This window comes from Myxine glutinosa, chromosome 8 (genome assembly GCF_964187855.1).
Source record: "Myxine glutinosa chromosome 8, kmMyxGlut1.1, whole genome shotgun sequence".
Taxonomy (NCBI): Eukaryota; Metazoa; Chordata; class Myxini; order Myxiniformes; family Myxinidae; genus Myxine; species Myxine glutinosa.
This window is the reverse complement of record NC_136268.1, coordinates 83411895-83438086: the sequence shown is the minus strand read 5'-3', so window position 1 is coordinate 83438086 and position 26192 is coordinate 83411895. Positions and strand designations below refer to the sequence as shown.

At 41.6% G+C, this 26192-nt stretch overlaps 1 protein-coding gene across 1 annotated transcript in view; it reads right to left on the bottom strand.

The window, feature by feature from the left end:
- Positions 1-13831: 13831 nt before the first annotated feature.
- Positions 13832-26192, bottom strand: part of RDH10 (retinol dehydrogenase 10) — a 96572-nt gene continuing 84211 nt past the window's right edge. The window contains exons 2-5 of the mRNA XM_078783439.1: positions 19808-19906; positions 18894-19039; positions 14960-15094; positions 13832-14217 (exon numbers count right to left, since the gene is read on the bottom strand). Coding sequence (XP_078639565.1) covers positions 14043-14217; positions 14960-15094; positions 18894-19039; positions 19808-19906 — 555 coding nt within the window. The 3' untranslated portion in view covers positions 13832-14042. The remainder of the gene's footprint in view (positions 14218-14959; positions 15095-18893; positions 19040-19807; positions 19907-26192) is intronic.

Here is a 26192-nt window from a genome sequence, read left to right as displayed (position 1 = left end):
GAAATACTTGATCGGGTGAGGCCGATGCAATCCGGACCGATTTATATACAGCGGCTCTGATCGGCATTGGAGCGGGACGGACAGGTAACGATCGTCGTCGAAACGGCACAAGATAATCCTCCCGCTGCAACGACGCTGTAGTCACGATCAAGCCGTTCTAACTACGATCAAGCCGTTCTAACTACGATCAAGCCGTCCTAACTACGATCATTCCGATGGACTACGTTGCATTCACGCTGTAATCACATTCACGCTGCAGATTACAGATTGTAGGTTGATGGTCACCAGCGCGTCCTCTTTAACGAGCACTGCTGCATAAGTCCTTTTAGCAACGATATTCTCTCGAGTCCTTCTACCAAGCGCGCTTCCTTATAGTCCTGTAAAAGGGCTTTGTGCACTCGCTTTTATAATCTAGCCAGCGATCGCTCCGCGAGCCCAAAAGCCACGCCTATCAGGCGATGTCACTACAGCCCTGGTTGGCTGGTTATTGCTTACCGGCCCTGCCCTGACGTCTGGGTGACGTGGCCACACCTTCTCCCTGGCGATCCGCCCACTTTTTCTGGGCTTCACCTCGTGGCTTATGGCGGCGTTTAGCGAGCTCACGCTCAAGGGCGTGACTCTGCTAACAAAGGCACGTAACAAATTGGGAAGGGCCATGGGGCACAGACTGGGGAGCGCGCTTAATGGCATTGCTTGGAGGGAGGCTGGCAAAATGGACGAAAGGGCCTACTTCTTATTTGATTGACACAATGCAGATTCAACTATTGGAAAATGCCTTATCTAAACACATACTGAGGAATAACTGATGTCCTATGGTGACCTACGTGTTGCTTGTGGCCTATCTATGGGGTGCTATCTTTAACCTGTAATGATGTCATATTTACAAGCAAGTGTGGGTTCTCAAACCCGCAACAATATATATATATATATATATATATATATATATATATATATATATATATATATATATATATATATCATGAAAAATACACTTTTTTGTTTGACATGTAAGTGAAGTGTAAAATACACCAAAAAGGTATATTACAAATCTTGAAAACATGGAAATGAGCCACAGAATATAAAAAGATTGTCTTTATAGCTTGGAACAAGTTATACATTCTCACAAGACATATTACATTTGCAAAATGATATGCAGGAGACGATGTGTTTCCGGCATCGTTTTGTGCTACACTTCTTGCAAAGAAAGGTAACACAGTCACATATTCGGGTCGTCCACTAATGCAAGGATCTGGCATGAATGATGAGTCGTCAGCACTGATAGTCCATCCAAAATTGGTTGGAGCTCTTGGTGAGTCCATGTTTAACACTGAAGTACACCATGTAAAATGATCGATGTAAGTGACCTCGTAATGAAGAACTTGTACAAGGTAGGTTTAGAAAGTTTGGTGCACTAACCTGTGTGACGATTTCAACACGAAGTTTATCAAATGTCTTACACTTCTTACCTGGTTTTAGAACTTTGACCAAGTATTCCTCTGCAAGCTCAAAGGATTGATTACTGGGTGGAAGAAGTCGACCGAAGTTCTGTAGATCTTTTTCTGGGTGTGCTCTAAGCGATGACGCGTTTGTACCTATTTTACTGGTCACCTCAGACCCAGTAAGAAAATGAGTGGCAAGAATGACTTCACTGACAGGACCCATATTTTTGGCCAAAGTATGAATAGATGTTTGTTGCTGACTTTCTCATCCAGAGTTCAGAGAGACCATTTTCATGAAGAACCTTGTAAAAATGAATAAGCAGCACAAACACACCTGAGTCATTTGAAAGTACAACTACATGCTGCGATCCTTGTTTGACCGAGTGGAAAATGTGAGGGATGAGGTGCAAGTCGGATTCTTCAATAGGTGTCTGAAGTGTGTCCTCGACTGTGCTAATACTACTGACTTTTATTGCTACTGCAGGGATAGGTCCACTTTCAAGGAACACGCCACTTACGACAGTTTCCCACTGCCGATTAGCCGATACCTCCAGTAGAATCTGTTCCAGATCATCTTGAGTCAAACTTTTATTGCCAACTGATGCCCAGAACATGTCCACCTGCACAGGAAGCTTCGTAGCAGGGGTAATGGACGTCAAAATTAGTGGTTCGACAGAAGATCTTCTTTCTCTCTCTGCATTTTTGATCGATGATGGCCGGTAGCTATCAAATATATAGTTAACACTAGATGGTATTCATAGAATACTTACCCTGCGTAGTCTTGAGAAAGACTTAGTCCAAGCCAACTCTTCTGTTTTTTAAGGGTTTTTTTTTTCATAATTATCATTTAAAAAAATTATAGTGGAGGAGGCGCTCCTATGGTGAAGATTTAGTGTCCATCGGACCAACAGTTGCTAAGAATTTTTTATTTTTTACTTATCGAATGAAGCGTTGTACTTGTTGAATCATGACGTCATAATTAAGGCACCGATGACATCATCATTAACATATCTTATTCTCCATGGGGAGTACTTGACAATGAGCCATGTTTCAATTTTTTCCATTAGGCGGTTTGGGAGACATAGAGGTGTAACGTTTTTCCAAGATGGCGTCTGCACCACGTGACCTATGACGTCATAATTATCAGCATAAAAACTACAAGCAGAGGCGCTCCTACGGTAAAATTTAATGTCAATCAGACCAACGGTTGCCGACAAAATTAATTTTTAAAATGCAGAAACAGCACACGTACGACACACGTACGCAGAAGATTGCTTAAGGTGGGTTTTCACGGGACTCGCGAAGGATGCGAATGTCGAAAAAATGGCAAAGTCCAATATTCGTATGTTAGGCTCCAAAAGTTCGCCAAACATGCGCGGGGGTTCGGAAGCGTCGTCAATTGTTCGCAGGAGTCGTTTTTTGTTCGGCGGGTATTTCAAAAAAGTTTGAAATTTATAGCGAACGTTTCCAGCATCCCGGGTCGTGATTTGCTCTCAAAAATGTCTAAAAAGCTTCGTCATATGCGCACGACATACTCACGACGTGCGTGATGTTCGCAAAATCTTCGTTAAACCCCAAACAGATTCCGACTGTTTGGATAATGTCTCGCGCATGTCTCGCGAAAGCAGCGAAGTTCGTCCGATCATTTATCGACCTATTCACGAACTGTTCGCGTCTGTCTTCGTGCGAAGTTCTCATGAACGTTTGGCGCACGTGTCTGGTGGCAAATCCGCAAATTTATATACTGCCCAAGTGTTGGTCGGATCGCCGGTCGCAAGATAATCGCGCGACATATGTACAAATTTCGCATGAATGTCGCACGACGTTCATTATTCGCGAAATATGCGCAAAACGTTCGCATGTGTCGCGAAATGTCCGCACGAATGTTGCCCGAGATTCGTCCAACATTCGTGTTGTTCGCATTTTAGTCGTGTGTTCTTCGTGTATGTGGACTGGCCATAGTTCGGCAACGCTACACACGACATTCGCCCATACGTTGTGAGAACTACGCACAAACTGCGCAAGAATGGTTTACGGCTCCATTGTCGCGACACATTCGGAGAAAAACTTCTCCGAATGTTGGACTTTGCCATTTTTTCGACATTCGCATCCTTCGCGAGTCCCGTGAAAACCCACCTTAAACCCCGCTTTTCGCTTCGCAAGAGTAGGGTAATGACTGAATCTGCAGACATTGTTTACATTATTATCGAGTGTTGTAAACAAATACGGTTCCGTATCCTTCGATATGGTCTGGCACCCAGCTCTGCTCACCAAACTCTCCTCCTATGGTATCCATGGAAATCTCCACTCATGGCTTGCGGACTTCCTCTCTGGTCGTAGGCAACGTGTGGCCCTGAATGGATTTCTCTCATCTCCCCTTCCTGTTCTGGCTGGAGTTCCCCAAGGTAGTGTTCTGGGCCCTGTGCTATTTCTGGTCTTCATCAATGATCTCTCCGACTCTCTGGAAAATCCTCTCTATCTCTTTGCTGATGACTCCACTATCTGCCGCTCCATTCCTCATCCCTCAGATCGGCAGTCTGCAGCCTCCTCACTTTCTGCAGACCTGGACAAAATCACAGACTGGTCAAACAAGTGGAACATGTCTTTCAATCCTGACAAATCTCACACTCTCACAATGTCTCTCCGAAAGGACCGACTGGAAAACCCTCCCATCTACTTTCTCAACAATCCTCTCCAAGAAGTTCTGTCCCTCAAGCTTTTGGGTCTCACTATCTGCCATGATCTTTCTTGGGAAAACCACATTTCCAAGCTGGCCTCCAAAGCCAGTCGCCGACTGGGCATCCTCCGTCGTGCGAAGTCCTTCCTTGGCACATCTGAGCTCCTCACCACATACAAGGCTTTCATCCGCAGCTCAATGGAATACTGTTCCCCCCTCTGGGCTGGTGCTCCTGCCTCACACCTAGCTCGGCTTCACGCTGTTGAGGCCAAAGCTTTCAGAATCATTGGAATCTCCTGCGATGAAGTTAACTCCGAGGGCCTTTCACTCACTCACCGCAGGCAGGTTGGTGGTCTTTCTGTCTTCTACCGACTCCTCTCTGGCCTTGCTCCCCCAGCTCTCTCTGTGCTCTGTCCCCCCAGTATTCCTTCAGGTCGCACAATATCTGCCTGCAACCCTCTTATGGTTACACTGCCAAAATCTAGGCTCTCTGCTCACCATCACTCTTTCATTCCCATTTTCTCCCGCCTCTGGAACAAACTACCCCACTCCCTTCAATCCCACTCCTCCCTCCAGGTCTTTAAAACAGCTGTTCACCACCATCTCTTATCTTCGCCCTTCCAAAATCTTGATCTTTTCTACCCCCGCTAATTCACCCCAGAGTCCTTGCAGTGTTCATATGTTTTATACCTCTCCCACCTCCCCCCAAGTCCTCCCGATGTCCCTGCTCTCAAATGTTGTGTTTGTGTCCTTCCCCCTCTCTCCCCATCTTGTCTGCCGCTCCCCTTGTTTTTTGTGTTTTGTGTGTCGGTTTGACTTTTTGTGTGATTAATGTTTAGCTCTTTCACGAGCCTCGATCTTGTATACAAAAAAAACAAAAAAATCTTCAAATGTGTTGTGTCCTTTGATCAGAATTCTGCGTAACTGATTCATGACATCAACAGCAACGCTGGTTTTCAGTGTGTACTCTTTTTGAAAATTGAAGTCTGTGCTACCCAGTGTTTTAGTTAACTCAGACATGAGCAGCTGTGCTTTCACCAGTTTAGTTGTGGCACCGTCTCAATCTAGTAAGGAAGATGTAACGTCATAGCTAAGGATTTCTGCCATTGCCATTCCTCTTTCCTTAGCAATGTCAACAGTCCTTTGTGCTTGTAATAATTCTTTGACAGTATTTACAGGTGGCTAGGTTTTTTTTCTTGTTTTTTTTTGGATACAATATCGAGGCTCGTGTAAGAGCTAACGTTAATCACAAAAAAGACAAACTGACACATAAACATATAATAAGGGGAGCGTTAGACAAGATGGGGAGAGAGGGGGAAGCACACAAGCACAACATTTGAGAGCAGGGACATCGGGAGATCTGTGGGAGGGAGAGGGCTTAGGGGGAGGAGGCGTGGGAAGGGGGAGGAGGTGGGAGAGGTATAAAACACACATGGACACTGCAAGGACTTCCAGGAAAGAAGTTGGTATTTCAAACAAGGTGGATCTGGGGTGAATTAATGGGGGTAGAAAAGATCAAGGTTTTGGATGGGGGAAGATAAGTGATGGTGGTGAATCTGATAAGAGATGGTAGTTTGATGATACATCTAAGCCTGTTGTTCTTTGAAAAGTGTGGAGCTTTTGCTTGTGGATTGGAGCGTGAGATACACCTTTCCTCACGAAACATTGAATAAGCTTCTTTCCCTGTTGTCAAAAACTGGAGTAACGTTTTGGCATTTGATGCTGGCACACATTCATTGGTTAATATGTTATGGGGCCTGACTTCACCTCTACTGAGATATGGGTTTTCTCTGCTTTTGACATACTGCAGCATTTGTTGGATGTTGACTTCCGTTTGATTTCTGAGCCTTCCTGTTAGCTGCATTCTCAGCTCATAATCAACTTGTGTAATGTTCAGTAGTCCTTGAAATGCTTTTCGAATAAGAAGGACCTCATGATAAACAAGCTCCCATTAAGCAATATAGTCTTTTCGTTTTGTTTGGCCAATGATCCCCCCAGTTGACCTCTGAGATCTCTTTATTGTCTGTTTGAGAGCCATGTCGACATCAACTGCATTAAACTTTCCATTTGTTCTTCGAACAACAAATTGGCCTTTCATCAACTTATAACAAACCGTAGGATAGCGTCTCTTAATGAAGAATCTAAAGAACATGTCACATTTGGCACAGCTGTAACCAGAAGAAGAAAATAATGATGAAAACCGAAAGAGGGTACTATTCGCATATGCCCAAAACAAAATGGCGTCGTAAAAATTTTAGGTCCGGGATGACAGATGTCTACCCAAGATTTTCCCCTTCATTTAGGCATGCCCTAACAGGATCCAGTGAGAAACTCGTCCACCTCAAAATTCCTACAGGTCTTATGGTCAGGGACTGGGCTACCACCTTCAATTGAGCACCACCTCTGCAACTCGTGAATGGCCTTGGTCGAAAATATGTCCTGGCTGACCCACAAGAAGGTGTGAGTAATTGGGGCCATTAAAGTTTATCACACCTGAATATCCTGTATATGCAATGTGCTTTCACTACACCACAGTGCTTTGAGGTACACAATCAATAACAACCAGGTACGAATGACCCTCAATAGCCCCAAAGTGGTTTCATTGATGTATAAAAATCTTACAACTTGCAGAACATTTTGGCGACGTAATAGTTTGAGCATCCGTTCTGAGTCTGGAGAGGTCTGTTTTTTTCAAACCCCAGCCAAATCATACCAAGGACTTCAAAATGGTGCCTGCTGCTTCCTTACTTGATCTTCAGGATTTCAAAGGATAGAGTTGCAATGGGCAAACAACGCTGGGAATGCAATGGCAAACCACCCAGTATAAGCCTTGACAAGAAACGGCTTAGGCAGCACCAACGTTCTTTAAAGTGCATGCTACATCAAATCAAATCAGCAGAATCAATTCAGAAGCAAAAGTTCACCATGAAGGAAAGTTTGCGAAGAAGAGGACGTTGCTTTTTGCACAAGTCATGACATCTAAATGATCTGATCTCTCATCGGAGACTCATACAAGTCATAAAACTTCAATGGGGACACTGCTGCAGCATTGGGGGCACAATACCAGAAAGTGTTTTTAAAAGTGTTTTTCAACGTTTCATGTTTGACGTTTAAATGTTTAACGTTATTTAACGTTTACGTTAAACGTTTTTAAACTTTTAACGTTTAAGTGTAGACACTGTTTTTACGAGGTATTCTGAAGCTATATTATGATGCACTCGAGAAACATGTAATTTGGCCATAATTCGGTTTCACCCCCCTCCCCCCCCTTCCCACGCGTCCTCCCCCCCCCTTCCCACGCGTCCTCCCCCCAAGCCCTCTCCCTCCCATAGATCTCCCGATGTCCCTGCTCTCAAATGTTGTACTTGTGTGCTTTCCTCTCTCTCCCCATCTTGTCTCCCGCTCTCTTTATCGTATGTTTTATGTGTCAGTTTGTTTTTATATGATTAATGTTCGCTCTTACATGAGCCTCGATCTTGGATTAAAAAATAATAATAAAAAAAATAGAAGCTCAAAGGCCTAATCTAAATACTGTGACATCTTAAATAGTCACAAATGAGTACAGATTGTAATGTATCAACACTGGTTCTCTCCATGTTGTGAATTGAAAATACTGTGTTTGCATTCACCATCTTCTCAAGTGTGCATTTTTCAAAAGTCCTAAAATAATTTCCAGACACAACATGCATCGACACAACTTGAGAATCTTTTTATTAACTTCTTTCTCGACATGTACAAAACTTGTGCCTCAAAGCTCTCTTCAACGCAAGGAAAAACTCATATATTCTTCTATAAGCAGTTTGGCACATTCACTAAGGAAATCAAACGTACGAGCACCAATGGAGCCCCGAACTCAATGCCATTTAGACCGAAGCCCGTCGCATGATTCTAACAAATTCCAACCGTTGTACATTTGTGAAATATCACGTTCTGCGGCAAACCCGAACTCTTATGAACCATTGACTGCATGAAGGCCAATCCTACGAAGTTCATTATGTACAAACATAAGAAGACCAGATTCCTGCCAGTCATCTTGATGACGAGCAAAAGATGGAAAGGCTACACAGCATTCTTCCTAATCTTGCACCTTCTGCTTTAGATACATTTCTTCAAAGCAAGGCATATCTGTAGCAGTAAGTAAACGGCAGGTGAAATGCATCAACTGAAATTCCTGTTGGTGCCCTCCTCTTAATACAGTCGACTCCTGACAATTTGAATATATCTATCTGCTCTGAAGATTGTACAAATTTGGCAAAATTTGAATCCGTGTTTTTACCTCCGCCACCAAAGGTAGCCGGATGGAGGTTATATTTTCACCACTGTGTGTCTGTTTGTTTGTGAACAAGATATCTCAAAACGTTGTGGACGGATTTGGACGAAACTTGGTGGACCGGTTAGGTGTCTGACAAGGACGATTCAAATCGATTTTGGCGAAGATCTGAATATGTATTCGGATATGAGAATTATTTAATTTTTAAGTGATTCTTCACCATTGAGTGATAAGGCTAAAACCAACAGAAAGCAAACAACAACACAACAGGCATTTTAAGGCCATGTTCCCTGCTAGAGCGGGGGTTAGCCTTGCGGTCCCCATGACAATCTTCTCCATTTTGCCCTATTTTCTGCATCTCTCCTTGTTAACCCCCTTGCCCGCATTTCTTCTTCCACCATCTTTAGCCAAGTCTTTCTCGGTCTTCCCCGTCCTCTACTTCCTTCTACATTAACTTCCATCACTCTTCTCAACCAGTCACTTTCATCCTTCCTCAATACATGACCAAACCATCTCAACCTGTTCCTCTTCACAGCATCAATCACAGGCAATATTCCCATCATCTTTCGCAATTCATCATTTGGCTTCTTGATCAGGCGGATCAGGTCTTGATCTTTGTCTTGATCAGGCGGCCTCGAAGACCGAAATTGTGACGGTGTCACCCTACTCTCCGCGCAAATATGCGCAACAGAAAGCAAGATATCTCAAAAAGTTATGGACGGATTTGAACGAAACTTGTTTAATGTTGTAATTTCTTTTTATTGGTAGGTTATGTTTGAAACCCTGTCTGTTTGTTTGTGAACAGGAAAACTCAAAACGTTATGGACAGATTTGGACGAAATTTGGTGGAGAGGTTGGGTATCTGACAAGGACGAAATGATTCGATTTTGATGAAGATCGGGATCTGGATACTAGAACTTTTGAAGTGATCATTCACTATTGGGAGATAGGGCTAAAAATGATATGTAGTAACATATCTCAAAAAGTTGTGGACGGATTGTGGTAAAACATGGTGGACAGGTTGAGTGTCTGACAAGGAAGAATTGATTCCTGTTTTGGTGAACATCTGGACCCAGAGCCGAGAGTTTAAAAAAAAAAAAAGATTTTTTTTTTTACCATTGATTGTTGTTATTTTTCCTGACTTGGAAGAAAAAGTCTAGCTTAGGATATTAAATACTCATGTCATGCTATAAGACTCATACAATTACGAGCATTAAAAAAAAAAAACAAGATTGCGATTTACAGACCACCACGAGTATCTTTTACAGCACAACAGTATGAGGATGGGAAAGATGGTCGCTTTAGGAGCAAACTGTACACCTGAAGAACAATACAAAATCAACGTGCCTCATGTATCTGTCTGGCCCTTATGGTAAATTATGACTGAAGCTTGCTGCAAAGCACGAGTGACTGCTAAAAATAACTAGATGGTATTCATAGAATACTTATCTCGTGCAGTTAACTTGGTGCGAGCCAACTATTCTGATTTTTTTCAGGGTTTTTTTTCTTTCTTTGATCCAATATGGCTGCCAGAGTATGTGACCGATGACATCATAAATTTACATTCTCCAATATAATTGCGTAGATCACACACAATCAATTTAAAACTGATCGGACTAAGCATTGTACTTGTCGAATTACGACATCATAATTAAGGCACCAATGACGTCATTGTTAACAACACTTATTCCCCATACAGAGTTCTTTACAATGAGCCACATTTCAAGTTTTTCCATGGAGAGCTTTCGGAGATATAGAGGTGCAACTTTTTTTTTCTTTTTTTTCAAGGTTTAGAAGTTGTTTTTTTTCAAGATTCCTCTAATACGTGACCTATGACGTCATAATTATCAGTAAAATATGGACAGGATGAGATGCTCCTCTGGTGAAAATTTCGTGTCTGTCAGACCAACAGTTGCAGAGAAAAGTTTTTTTATACTGATGGGATCAAACGTTGTACTTATCAAATGATGACGTCATAATGAAGGTACCGATGAAATCATCATTAACATATCTTATTCCCTATGGGGAGTCCTTGACAATGAACCATGTTTCATTGTATTTCCATTGAGCGGTTTCAGAGATATACACCTCTGTTTTTTTCCAAAATGGCATCCGTACCAGGTAAACTATGACGTCATAACTATCACTAATAATTCTTCAGGAGGAGCCGCTCCTATGATGCAAAATTTCGTGTCTATCACTTGCTGAGAAAATGAATTTTTTAAAATGCAGACACTACGTACGCCACACGTAAGGAACCCAACCAATCGCTTAACCTCGCTATTTGCTTCGAGAGCGCAGGGTAATCATTGTCGTTTCTTTTAGCATGAGGGATTGTGCAAAAAAAGAACAAATCCTTACTCAAAACTTCCTGTGCATTGATTCACCCAGATTTGCCCGATTTGTTTGAGCACTATTCTGTATAGGCCGCAGCTTACAATAATTAGATGGTGCTGAAAAGGACAGCGCAGCGAGAATCATGAAAGGAAGAAGAAATATCTGTAAAATTGTTTAAAGAGATTGTTTAACTGCAAATATCATGCAGATGAAGATGAAGCAGACATTCACGGAAGTTAATAGCAGAGCACAAAGGACGAGCAAGTCGTCAGAAACGGCATTGAGCCAGTTTGGAATAAAATCTCAGGAATGACATAGTGTGCGGTGGATATATACAATGGATTTAGGATGAAGATTTAGAACAATCGAATCATGCAGGATGAAGCATGGGAAAGATGGTGGAGGAAGGATAAAAATGAGAAATCTAAGAATGGAGAAACAAGTGGAGTTTAGGGGAGTGTGGGAGAAGTGGAGAGAGAATGGGAAAAGGCTTGGAAGGAGATCAGACACGCGGAGGAGGGGATGGGAACGTGGGGTGATGGGGAGGTCAAAATTGTGCACCCCATTTGGTTACATAATAAATAGATAGCCCCAGAAAAAAGAGCAAACGTACATACAGCTAATTATGCTATAGAAATATGTGCTGAAATGCATACTGTATTTGTAAGCTCAAACACAGCCAATGTTATAGAATGTAATAACAAAAATAGTCAAGAAATGCTATAAATTGAATAGGTTAACATTAAGTCCAGTACTAACTAACAAGGTTATCATCAGCACAAATGCAGCGCTATCCCCAAGTAACCTTATCCCTCACCCAAAGTGTAACCCCAACCCTCATGCACAATGATGAACAAGGCTAACCTCAGCACAGATGCAGGATGTGACTAATCCCTCCACTAACCCAACATAACCTTAACCTTAACTCTATCCCTAATTTTAACTCCAGTGCTAACTAACAAGGTCCCAAGGCTAAATCTGGCTGTAACTTTAACCTTTACCGTAACTTTTGCGTCGTCAGTGCCTGCTGATTCAGTGTTACCACAGTAAAGCCAGTGCATTCACTTAACACAAGATCATTTTGGAATGATATGAAAGAGAAGTTACACTAGAGTATGGTATGTGGAGCACTGTGTGGAGCACTGTGTACGAGTTTAAATCCAGCAGTTCATTTGTACAGACCTCAAGAGGAAACCAATGTTCAATATGCTATTGTGCCACCATGGCGCACAAACATAACTTATCAAGGCGTGGGACTCAGGTTTTAATTGCTGTTGAAAGGGGAAAACTCATAAACTGCTTAAAACTACTATGTTGCAACAACCTTCCTAAACATACTGGCATTCGGTCATATGGAAACCGCTCAGAACCTTCTGGCTATTGACTATATTGGCTATTGACTGTTGACTATATTGTTGACTGAGATTTGCCTTATTTATTTGAACAGATTCCATACAGCTGTAACCTACAATAATGGGATGTGATAAAAGTGCAAAGAATCATAATGTGAATGAAATTTCGATGCAGACTTCCATCATACAAATGCCCTGTCAAGACGTCTCTTCATTGGCATTCTTCATGAACACCTTGATTTCTGTGTCCATCAAGCATATTTTTTGCAGGTAAAGCAATGATTTTTTAAATTTTTTAAATTTTTTTTACAGCCTGGTGTTGGCTTAGCGGTTGGGGTGCCGGCTTGGGATCCTAGGATCCTGGGTTCGAATCCCGGTCGATCGCTGAATTAACAGCAGGAGGGTTGACTCAGCCTGTCAATCTTCCGAGGTCGTGCAAATTGAGTACCAGTTGACTGGTAATTCCCTGTGTGTCGCAAAAGGCGACTAACAGGGTTGGCGAGAGGAAGGGCATCCGGCCGCAAATCATTGCTTCAAAAAGGGGACCACGGTGCCCGAAGAAGGCCAACCCCTGCTCTGTGGGGGAAAATGGCCTCCAAAGGTGGTCTAAAGCAATCTAATTTTTATTTTTTCATGTTAAATTTATCTCTTTTTTGTCCATTGTCATCTAGAGTTTTGAAAGCTCTCAGAGGAGCCCAATGTCCGGTAGAGTAACGTGTATGAAAGGATGCATGGTCTTGCATCCAAATACTACACCGTTCAGTAAAACTGAAAAAAAACCCAGAATGATGGACTATACAAGTGATAGCTCAAAATCAAGAAGCTCTATTTGAGAAATGGCGGCATTTGAATTGGTTTGAATCGTTTTGATAAGACCCCAAGTCAAATTACTAGATACGAAATGTATTCAACTTGGCAAGAGTCGACTGCATTCCTTTCTCTTTATTTTGTCTTCATCATTAGCTGATTCTTCCTTTACATCTTTTCAATCCTCACCGTGTGACCTCCAACTCTGTCATGAAGATTACGAATTGTCAGGAACTGATAACACTGGTGCAAGCCTTAAATTTCATAACATTAACTTTCCATTTTTCATAACATTTTCATGTTTTCAGAATGATTTCCATTTCACTTTCCATTCAGACATTTCGAGTTTTCCAAATCAGAAGACTTTTCGTGATACGAGTCTGATTCAAAATGATGGAAATCTTGCATTGAAAGAAATGCATGAACCAGTCGTATGTGAGCTAGCGCCGGCACCTTGGCCAAATTCCGAATTCCTGCTCCAACGTACATCAACGGAACAGCTCTAGCAAATGATGCTACCCGCAGCTATGTGCTGCATATGGAGGAAGAAGATGAACCATTCAAGTCATAGTTGCCTGCAAAGGGCATTTAAACCCACTGTTGGAGTACAAAATGGCAAAGTGTATTGAAGTCGTTCCGACCTTCATTCCGGAAAGATGTGCGAATGAGCCACCAAAGTTGTACAGCCTTCTGTACTCCTGGGCAGATGTCTCCCATGCATGTCTGTCACCGTTGGCCAACACCACTTCACACCCAAGATTTCAAAGCAATGCCCAGCTCCGTCAGGCAAGCGTCTCCACGTCGAGACGATTCAAGCCATGAACATCAAGAACCACGCGGCTCCCGCATTTGGCAAAATCACACATCTTGCCCGAAACACGTTGTGCCACACTTTCACCGAATACGTTACACTCAGTGAAATTTCACTTTCTGATAAAGATAACAGATGTATGATTCGAAAGCAAATTTATAGAGGCACAGCTCATGAGTGCTTTTTCTGGGGACAGTTTTCAGGAATGAAGATGAAATGGGGGTAGTAGAAATTAAGCGAAGAAAAAGAAGTAGGGAATGATGAATTGGAGTAGGATGGACGAAAATAGGGTGATGGTATAAAAAGAGGAAGATAAAATGAAAGATTAATATAGTAAACCATCAATAAATCAGTCCAGATCTGCATTGCCATTGTCCACACAAGGATTTGTGGGTAGAGCATCTGTCCAAGGCTCCTTCTGGTTATTGTTGAGGCCTCGACGATGTTCAGCAAAGAATGGATACATGCACTTGTCTGCGCCGAGGAAGCGATAAATGCAGACAACAGCGTCCCATGGCAAAATGCTGCAAACAACAAGAGGAGAACGTGGGTAGCGGTAAAAATAAATATAACCGAATGGAATGTCATGAGCACACAATACAATATGAAGTTACAAAGTACTTTATGTACAAGTAAGACTGCCAATGATTAATCAAAAGGAAGTCTGAGGAAGCACAAGCAAGGTCCAGGTCTTGTTTTCTTTTCAAACACAATTTCACAAAGAGGGATTTTATCAAACTCTCCTCCCTTCAAAACTACACAAATAACAAAGCTTTTCCCACGTATCCTCCAGCTATTCCCCCGCAGGCACCTTCACAAATACTCCACTGCTTTTCCAGAGAAACTCAGTGTTTCATCGCAGCCGCCAAGGAAAATCCGCTAATCCCAAAATCCGAGAGGCTTCCAGAAGCCAAGGCTCCTGGTGCCACTGCAGCATGTGGGCAGACGCAGGGTCCGGTCCAAATGTCTTGTTACACACAATATAGTTTTCCCCTATTGAAATTTATTCCATTGATATGTAATAAAGAAAGAAAGAAATATATATATATACTTTTTTTTCACAACACAACACAAACCAACCTCGTGAACATAACTGACAGGAGAATATTATTTGCCAACTGGGGAAACAAGACACATGGACCACCCTTTACAAGACATTCCCTGGGGAAACAGGACATGGACCCTTTTCAGGACATCCATTTTCTCTCTAACTTACCAACAAGTCAGCCTATTGGACCATAAATCTTATTATGTAGATAACCTCACCTCTTCATAAAGACCACGAGGTACATAAGGCGTGGGGTGCAGATCATGGAGCGGTTCGTGAGGACAGCATGCATGGCTTCATGCACACAGTACTGTGGCTCCAATGGAGATAGCAGGTATGTTTCAATTTCTTTTCTGATAATAGTGAGAAGACATCGGATGGTTTGGTGAGCAGTGATGTCTTGCTGACTTTGAAAACCAATATGTAAACAAGCATAGTACGGTCGACCTTTAAAAATGAAGTTCAAGTGACAACCCAGCTGTTCAAAGACAAAAAGTGAAGTTTCATCAGCAACTTTTTAAGAACTAGAAATTCAACCGAATAAAGTCATGGAGAATAAAAACAAACCAAGATGAAACAACAATATAAAACAAAAGTTTCAAGCGTTGGTGAAAGTTGTCTTTTTCCAGGAAGCTTAAGAATACTTTGATGACAACAAGAGAAAATCTGTTTGGACCATCCTCATCCTATAGTGTGAGGGGAAAAGAGAGAGGGGATTTTTTTTTTGAAACAAGCAGGAATATAATGATTCAATGTTGACCATTGTGGAAGTTTGCTGATTAAAAAAAAAAAAGCAGTTAGACAAGCCCGAGCAAATCCCACTCGCTGTAGGGTCTGTGTTTCTGGATGCAATATGCTTAGACTAGAAAAGAAAAGGCCCAGTACACTATATTCTGTCTGCCACCAGTTTCAGGTACCACCTCCGTCTCCCTCCCGATATATCGTTCAAAAAACAAGAAGTGTGGATTGTCTTATGAAGGCAAGAACCCTTTGATCTGGTGATGCGTGCAGCAAATGACATTCCTCCAGACTGCTTTTCCAGCCGCCCTGGCACAATTGCTTGAAGTCACTTAGCCCACCAACCATGAAGAATGTCCAGCCAGTTTATTGAAAATGCCATAAGGAAGAAGAAAAAAAAAAAAACTTCACGACGTCACACAACAAGAGGCATCGCCATTCCAGCAATCAACCAAAAACATTCCAGTGGAGAATATTAGACGCTCCGAAGTCCAAATTACAGGTCCGGTGGCAGTGCTTCAGTTTGATGGGGGAGGGCAGAGCTGGAGAGTAGCCAGGCACAGCGTCTTGATAGACGGCGCAAACTGACAGGTGCTCTTTGCTGACAGTTGTTTCGCAAGCACATAAACCTCCCATTCTTGGTGTCAGATTCAAATTGGTTTTTAACTGTGCGACCGATTACGATCAGCAGGATGCTCAAGCCATCTCCGCTCACTCTTGATCGCTATTTATCAGTCGACTTATTTGTGGTGAAGTTAGCCTATGGACAGTAAAGGAAGGTGAGTGGTTGTTTTTCCTCTCTCTGTCTTTGTCGATGTCTTTCTTTAAAAGTCCTATTCACTCTTTCTCGGAAGTGACTAAGAAAACACACTCATCAACGTTTCTTTTTTGGGAGACACACAAATGAGCCAAAACTTTTGGAAATTCCCAGTTATAGATTTATACACATGAATAATACAGTAAGACAGGCATTTTGGAATTATGCCTCACGTCTTAGCAAATCGCCAAACAGATAAAACAAGAGCAAGAATTGCTTTTCAAAACATGTCCCTGACCGATGTGATATTTTCCAAGTCCAAAATAGCAAAACTCAGGAAAAAAAAAAAAAACATTCACGAACCCTGAAACTCTAACTTGTTCTGTAACTGCTCATAATAAAGTCATGTGTCAAGTTTTAGTTGAATAGCTTAAAGGGTGTGGGAAAAAAAGTCTGAAAAACCACTGGTGGGACTGACGGACGGACAGAAAGAGGGAGAGCAAACCTATCGTGATTAACTAGTCAGGGACTAATAAAACATATTATATAACAACTTTCATGGCATATAAATGAATGAAGGGCCGTCTGCATGCCTCAAGCATGACGTCTCAAGCATGCAACGTCTGTAAGCATGCAACGTCTGTAAGCATGCAACGTCTGTAAGGCCTCAAGCATGCAACGTCTGTAAAAATGGCGGAATTTTATTTTGAGGAATACCGACCCTCATTCCCCAATATACTATCCTCTTCTGCCGCTAACTCCCCCTACCATTTTTTCTACCAGCTTCACATCATGTGACACCAAAGCCTATTTATTGTCGATATTAAATCTCCAGAAACTGAGAAACTGATATGAACAAAGGAGCCAAGGAAGACCTTTTGATCACCCGGATATGTTGAGCTAATAGAGTTGGATTGATATCAAATTGTCACCCGGATATTGCACGATGAAGACAATGTCTCCAGGAGTTGATGCACATTTGAAAAGCAATGCAAAGTTTGCTGTATTTCATTACAAACATCCTCAAAAATATCTCAGATACGGAGGCCGAGGGAAGATCTAAGGGTGTGCAACCATCCAGGCCAAGAGTGATTCGGTGAGGGGACCAATTGAGGATAGGAAGGTTTGTGAATAAGAACAAGGGGAAAAGAGGAGTTGGCAGGAGAGGAAAGAGAAGGAAAGGAAGTATAGGACGATGTATGGGGAATAATAAATAAATGGAGGGCAGAGGGGTGTGAAACCTCCATCATTTTGTGCACCTAATATGTAGATGGTGCCAGTTGTGGATGTAGCGGCTCCAGCTCCATGAAGATTGTTTTGAAATAACGATTATAGTATGTGGGTTTCCTGTTACTCAAGTTATCTCAAGCATTTCCACTTTTGCAAGATTTCTTTTCTGCATGCTCTAGAAATGCAGGCGGACCAAAATGGATGCAAAGTTTCAAAAAACGCTTTTCGAGACTGCGGGGGTTGGTGATGTGCAGCGGGGGAGGCCAAGGCTGTTGAAAAGCGTGTTTCTGTTTAATGTCTGCAGAACGGCGTGGGCATTTGTTTTCTGTGGGAGACACAACCACGTGAGGAATGCGGCGATATGCCGACGGATGCTGCTGCCACAGCCGAACGCGAAGATGCCAAAGTTTTTAGCACCTTGACAGAGGCCTGGCGAGGGCAGCGGATGCAAGACTCAAGGCCAGCTGGGTTTTTAATGAACATTAATGAGTGTCCGTTTATCTTCGATGTCATCGTGCTTTTCATTCATTTGTTTGGTTTTGTGTGTATGTGTGTGTCTGTGTCTGTGTGGGGTAGGGGGGCTTTCGCAATTACATTTTCTGAATTACCAGATAGTTTAAATGAATTGGCTAATGACTCATGTAATTGCAGTTTTGAGCAAACTTCAATGAACTCTTTCATGAAACTTTCTCTACTGGAACCCATGACGGGCCGAGGTGACTGGGATTGGTGTTGTGTTTGAAAAATAAACGTTGTGCTTAAGTTTGTTGTGCTCAAGTTTAAATCATTTATCATATAATATTTTTTGCAGTGTGTAATAATGATCTTATATTTTGCAGCAGCTATTTAAGAAGCCTCAACAAACATGCAGAGAATAAATAAATAAATAACAACTAATTATATGACAGCCCCAATTATTCCTGCATTCCAGCGGTGTAAGCCAGGGATACGTTTTAGGCCTAGGTCTTTCACAAACTGGCCGGTCAGACCTGACGTGTGACTGAAGGAGACAGAATTTGTAATTTGTTCTAGTTGTTGGTAATAACTCGTCCACTCTTCACCAAAGACACATTGGGATCCTTAACATCCACCAACGATGATGATGGCAGATGGATCCTCCAGCTTGATGTCCTTCAGATGACTGGTACACACACTGATGCATCTCCCTTCATGTGAAACACCAGGGTGACAGTTTATAGCAGGGTCGAGATTCGAACCCATGCTATAGACAGCTCAGAGGTGTGTGCATACCTCGAAGCTATATCCTACCAGCGCAATAAATAAATAAATAAATAAATTAATAAGGGGGAAATTAAAACAAATAAATAAATAAATGCATCTACAATATTTCAACATCAATTACAATTACATGTGATTCCTGGTAAAGTTTGACATGTATGTGGCAGGTGAGCATAAGAGACGCTCACCGAATCCTGCAGCCCCGGAACATCCCAGTGTTGACGAGGTACGGGCAGATGAGGGTCGTGTTCACTCCGTCCTTGCCTATTGCCTTGATTTCATGACTCAGGGACTCGTGGAAGCCAACGGCACCATACTTGCTTGCGCAGTAATCCTGGAAGTGGGTGTAAAGAACAATGAAATGTGTTATGCAAATAGAACAATGAAATGTGTTATGCAAATAGAACAATGAAATGTGTTATGCAAATAGAACAATGGAATGTGTTATGCAAACAGAACAATGAAATGTGTTATGCAAATAGAACATTGAAATGTGTTATGCAAATAGAACAATGAAATGTGTTATGCAAATAGCACAATGAAATGTGTTATGCAAATAGAACAATGGAATGTGTTATGCAAATATAACAATGGAATGAGTTATGCAAATAGAACAATGGAATGTGTTATGCAAATAGAACAATGGAATGTGTTATGCAAATAGAACAATGGAATGTGTTATGCAAATAGAACAATGAAATGTGTTATGCAAATAGAACAATGGAATGTGTTATGCAAATAGAACAATGAAATGTGTTATGCAAATAGAACAATGAAATGTGTTATGCAAATAGAACAATGGAATGTGTTATGCAAATAGAACAATGAAATGTGTTATGCAAATAGAACAATGAAATGTGTTATGCAAATAGAACAATGAAATGTGTTATGCAAATGGAACAATGGAATGTGTTACACCTTGTATTAGTACCTAAATTACAGCGATTATTGATCTTTGTAATTATTACAGGTCATCACATAATGAAATAAAATATTCTGCATTGGGTTAAGATTTACTTTTATTATGTGTATTTTGACTGTTGAGCGATTCCAGTAATATTAGCAATCTCACTCCAGTACAGGTACTCGTGTTCGTCCTTACCTCTATTCCCGCAGTACTGAACAGGCCCAATGAGCTGGCGACCGTGACCACGTGCCCGTGGTTATTCTCAAGCATGTGTGGGAGAAATGCTTTCACCATCTGAGGGACGGAGAGGTGAAAATGTCTCGTGTTATTTCAACACGGCGTTCCGCAATCTCCTTTGTGCCTAACCCTGGGCAACAGCACCCAGTGCACGTTTGTATGAGAACATTCGTCTTTCTGGGTCATTCATTCAATAAGTTTGTTTCATACGATGTTAATCCTTCATAATCATAACCTTTCCAGGCCATTCTTTTGGAATCATTAATATGTTTCCGCATTATCTGGTGAATGTAAGTTCATTAAATGGGATGTAGATGCTAAAAGTGTTATGTAATATGTAAGTCAAGCGAATCACTTGCTAAATTAAGTAAATGACATGTGAATACAGGCACAGAGATACATATAAGGAATGATCTCAATTTGGGAAACTTAGACACAGGAGTAGGTCCTTTAGATAAGGTTCTAGAGATAATTTGCCCGAGGGTACCGGTACAGAATTGCCTTATATTTTCGTAATTTAGCACAGGATCTTTAACATCGACAACCAAATTATAGATGGGACCGTCAACTTTACATCCCCATCTGTATGCTGGTATGCACTCAAGATGTAGTGACCCCTGCTGGCACTGAAACAGAATGGCAGTTTACGTTTCAATATTATCGTCATCAGGATTTGAACCTTGACAAGACAGCTTCATGACATACAGACTCAATACTCAATACCCACGTTGATGGCAATAACAGACGACAACCAATACCGACAATGACAACAAGAGACTACCTCTACAATGACAATACAGACTGCCTACAATAACCAACTACTGGCAATACTACAGACTAGAATTGAGTATTGTCTGTTCAGTTGATTCAGTTGACCTCAACCAGGCTGAACAGTTTACATTTTGTATCATACTGATAGGCCGGATATGGATCTGGACATGAACCAAAATCTAATCGGCTGGTTATTGTCACCTATCCAACCCATCCCCCAAGTTTTGTCATATGTTGTCCACAACTTTTTGAAATATCGTGCTTTATATCGTTTTTGGCCGCATCTCTCAATGTTGAAGAACCACTTAATTTTTTTAATTTTATTCTCATATCAAGATTTGGATCTTCACCAAAATAGTATCAATTCGACCTTTTCACATACCCAACCGGTCCACCAAGTTTCGTTAGAATCCATCTACAAGTTTTTGAGATATCCTGTTCATAGACAAACAAACAAACAGACAGGCAGACAAACAGACAGGTGTGAAAACGGTAATAACAGACTACCGATCAAATAATGACTGAACTATCCTGTTACCTGAAACATATTTTGCTGCATAGCATCTCGTGGTACCTGTAAAGGTGCTATATGTGTGTATATATACACATATATATATATATATATATCTATATGGTCACTTGGATGTGCCCTCTGCTTAATATGAAGGGGATATTACTTAAAGGCCTTTCTGTCGACGTGGATCAAATCCCACAAAGAGAGATCACCGAAAGAAAAAACAAAAATCACCCTAAGTTTCAAGTCTCCCACTATTCTAAGTTCCAAGTAGTATGGATGCAAGTAAGGCCCACCACTGAGGGCCCTTTGATGTAATCACCAATAACTGACACGGAAAGCTTTCACCTTTAACCTTACTGAGACTGTCTCTTCAAACCAAGATGCCTCCAAGCCCCTGAGCTTCCTTAACCTGTGACCCCAGACCCACACTTCCTGCGATGGGACATGACACCTTCACAAACAAGGCACTTTTTAAAGCTGCAGAACATCCCACAGCAGGTAGCATTTCGTATCCTCACTCAGGGATGCTTACAAAGACGTTCTTGTCAGCCAGTCACAACTTCGATGCCAACCACATAGTTGTGGTCCAAGCAGCACCTGTATTGGTACAAAAACTTATTTTAAAAAATAGTTGTAATTAAATTAATATTACAAATAATTATGACGCCGCTTTGCAAAGAGACAATATCTAAAATATGAGTACGAGCTCCCATGATGTCAGTGCAACTTTCCCATTGGCAAGGAAGTTGGCAAGGGAGTCAACTTTGGGATCAGTCCTGTGAACCTTCCTTCTCCTTGGGTAATATTTGGACAGGAATCTCTGTAGTTTTACGAACTGAAATTCATAGTCAAGAAGGGCCAAAACACATCTGATTTACAAGGCAATCATAGACAACATACAAGCTAGTTTGGGGTGTTTAAAGACAACATTTTATCAATGTAAATTTGCAACTTGCCATCAAACAAAGCAAAGTAGAATCGCAGCAACCCATGGATTCATCACTCACTGGCTCATTTGGCCTCATTTTTTTTCAGGGTCTAAGGTCCACGGAAGAGCTGTCACACAAGTCACACATGCACACATGTAGAGAGAGAGAGCGACATTGGACAACACCAGACTTGACTTCGGACTAATGCAGCCGGTGACATTGGGGGAAGTGACGTACCCTTCTGGGATACTTTGGATATTGCCGGCGTTGATGCTATAATGTGACGTCACGTCCTCTTTGTATAGTCAGCGAGGTAATTAAGAAAAAAAATCTCCCCCACTCTCCTTCCCACACCATGGGATACCGAGCCACGGGGTTTATCTGTGCTCTATCCACTAATTGCTGAGTGTCAAGCAAGAGAGCAGCACATATCATTTTAAAGGTCTTTACTATGACTCCGCCAGGATCAGAATTGAACCAGGATCAGATCTGAAATTTTCCTTACTAGTTGTACTTTACTAATGTTGAAGTTTTACAATGAAATTCCAAGTTCTCGAACAATCGGGTATGCATCGCATCCAAGTTCTCGATGCATCGAACACATTATGAGACAATCAAAGGTTTATTTCTAAGATATTACAGTATCAGGAAGTTACATCCCACGATGTAAACTGGACAGAATGTGTTGAACATCAAATGACAAAAGCATATAATGCTGTTAATGATGCAGCAAATAAACAATTGGGTGTTTTTAGTTAAATATATTGTTACGGATTCGTCACCTCTGTTGTGGTGGTTTGCATCCACTGTAAATATTTCTGATTCCATGTACTATTATTGTTTTCAAAAGGTTTATTGTCCATGAACTGTTTTCAAAAGGTAAAAAAGTTAATGTTAAAAGAAACAGGAAACCGGATCGGGAACCGGACGACGAAGAGGAAGAAGAGGGAAAAAGAGGGCGTAGCAAGTGGAGTCGGACAAGAAGCATAGCTGCTTCTTGGTCTGGAGCGAACGATGGCAAGCAAGAGTCACGAGTGAACTTTGGGTTTCCCAGGAAAGGGAGTCCTGCGACAGAGTGGTTATCGCTGTGACAGATTAACCTGCGTGTCAGGTTTTGCGATCGATTCCGGAAGAGAATCGTTGGACTGCCGTTACGTCTCGAGTACGGACGTCGGCCATTTTGACTCACGCGCTTTGCACGTCGAGCAAGGTTTCTTTGCTTCGTCAGCCATTTTCACCACTTTCAGACGTATCTGGTGTGAGTGTGTGCACCGTGGCTTTTGAAGAGTAATTTGCGGTTCGCCGACTGTGAGCCGTGAAAGTCCATACCCGAGGGTGTGATCTCTCAGTTGCCTGGAGGGCGCCTTTGGATTCCCCAGTCGTCTTGAGGGCGCCTTTGCCCCGCTTTGGCAGCAGGACTGTTCTTGCCATCCGAACGGGATTCTGGTCTCGATGGGACATCATTCTGGCGATCGCTGGAGCACATCAACTTTGGCTTGGAGCCGGGAATAAGAGACATTGGGAATGTTCTTGGTTCACTCACTTGGAGCGCAGTGAGTTATATATTACAAAACTGATGGTACCATCATAGGATATTGATTGTACTTTTGATTCATATTATTGTTGTACTATTATTCTTGTGTGATCTTAATACAATATTTGTTTGTGAGTAACAATTGGTGTGGCTTCACCCTTGATCTTTGACATACAGAATAACACATTTTTCTGCCGTGACTCCTCTCGGGGCTCGGATGTACACCGTGACCAGGGGGTCGGGGAGGAGCACGTAACAATATATATTTTTTGCTTTAAATAAAGAACATTTTGATAGCTGACAAAGTCTCCAACAAAGTCTCGAGTCTTGGAAACAGGGTGTTATTGCCTAGCTAAATAATCACAAGTTCAAAACCTAAGGCTTGAAGCAAACTATCAATCAGTAAAGTGGTTTCATCAAGAATAGTCAACCAATGAGAAATTAAAGACACTACCTTCTGCTGGCAAAGAAATAATCAATGTTGTTAAGGCCAACCGAGGTGTTACACAAATCCCTGCCACCTTCACTTAACTATTCTGTGTAGGAGTGGTGGCCTGTCCAGCATTGGTTCTAGCTTAGAAAGGTTTCTCGACTTGTCGTGATATGCCAGGACAAGTCGAGAAACAAACATTTGTCGTTTCTAAGCTAGAACCAATCCTGGACCATAGTTCTGTAAAGTTATTGGTCTGAACCACCTTTAGAGGCCATTTCCCCCCACAGAGCAGGGGTTGGCCTTTTTTGGGCACCGTGGTCCCCTTTTTGAAGCAATGTTTTATGGCCGGATACCCTTCCTCCTGCCAACCCTGGTAGTCACCTATTGCAACACACAGGGAATTACCAGTGAGCTGGTACTCAATTATGCCGACCTCGGAAGGATGACAGGCTGAGTCAACCCCCCTGGCATTAATTCAACGATCGACCGGGATTCGAACCCAGGATCCTAGGATCCCAAGCCGGCACCCTAACCGCTAAGTAAACCCATGATCCTAGCATCCCAAGCCGGCACCCTAACCGCTAAGCAAACCCATGATCCTAGGATCCCGAGCTGGCACCCTAACCGCTAAGCAAACCCATGATCCTAGGATCCCAAGCCGGCACCCTAACCGCTAAGCCAACACCATGCTTGTAAAGTGTATTGGTCTGCAATTAATAATTTATTTTGCTATCAAAGATGGCATTTAAAGAATATAAACTCACAATTTGGACATCAATAACCAGTGCTCAACATCATACATTGTTTCAAGAAGGGTACTTTTACATCGAGTAAATACACCAAGAAAATATAAGGTAATTAAATATTTTAGTAATTTTATTTTTGTTTATTCTTGTTTGTCCAAATGTTCATCAGCTTTTGTTGAATACCACAATAAGAGACTAGATAGGATTGACACTTTACTGATACAAACGTGGTGTAGAAGTCACAAAGATATGCGACCATTGTCCAAAACATACTAAACTGACAAATTGTATCTTGGCTGGATAAATGTTCTGGTACAAATGATTTTTCTTTGCCATGCTAGAAATATATTTACTTAATTTACAATTAAAATTGAGGATGAACGGAAGGTACAAAGAATGGGATGTTAAGGTAGAGGCCTATATGACATCATTCAACCCTGTTGCATGCCACAAGCAAATCGTAAACAGAATGTGACTATTAAAGCCTCTGGTAAACAGGTTTTGAACCTGTTCCTAGAAAATGCTCAAAACAATACAACTTTCTAAAGATATATCTTTCAGCAAAAAGAGAGAAAATGCTTTTGTTTTATTTACTGACCTATGACAGGTTGGAATAGTTTATTCGACGTTGCGGCCTCATGAGCATGCCAAGGTCTAAAGCCTCGGCCTATTGTCAGGTATGTTTATATCTTCTTTATTTATTCAACATAAATGAACACTCGTTTTACTCTGTGCACGTTGCACATCACGTGCAGCGAATTTCTCCTCCATGCTCCTTGTATTTATTGTTATTAAAAAAAAAAAAAACACTTCGGAACACCACCATCTACAATTCAAATAGAAGAGACATAATTACTCTTTTATGGAAAATGTTTTTTGAGTTAGTTTTATCCTCAAAATAGGCCATAGTAAACACACATTCGTGTTAAAATATTGGCCTTTAAAACCCACTCTTACGAAGGGGCACAGACATCTGTACAAACACACAAACTGACATTGTGTTTTATATGGTAGATTGTTGCACGTGATTCAACCATAAAAATGAAAACTCGATTAAATTAAATTATTACGAGTTCCTTCACATAAGCCTGGTATCGGCTTAGCGGTTAGGGTGCCGGTGTAGGAGGATAGAATCACTCCCCAGGATAAAATCACTCTAGAGTGATATGTTCCTAGGAAAAAATCACTCTAGAGTGGTTTTATCCTAGGATGAAATCACTCCCCCTAGGATTTTAACACTCCCCCTAGCAGGATCAAATGACTCCCCAGGATTATAACACTCCCCCTATATCTTTTGTGATTTAAACAATATTTATTGCATGGTAATGACATACAACCATGACAAAGTTAGTGAATATGAACATAAAATGATAAATGAATTGACAAACAGGGCAGAATGATGTCCTTTGTAAA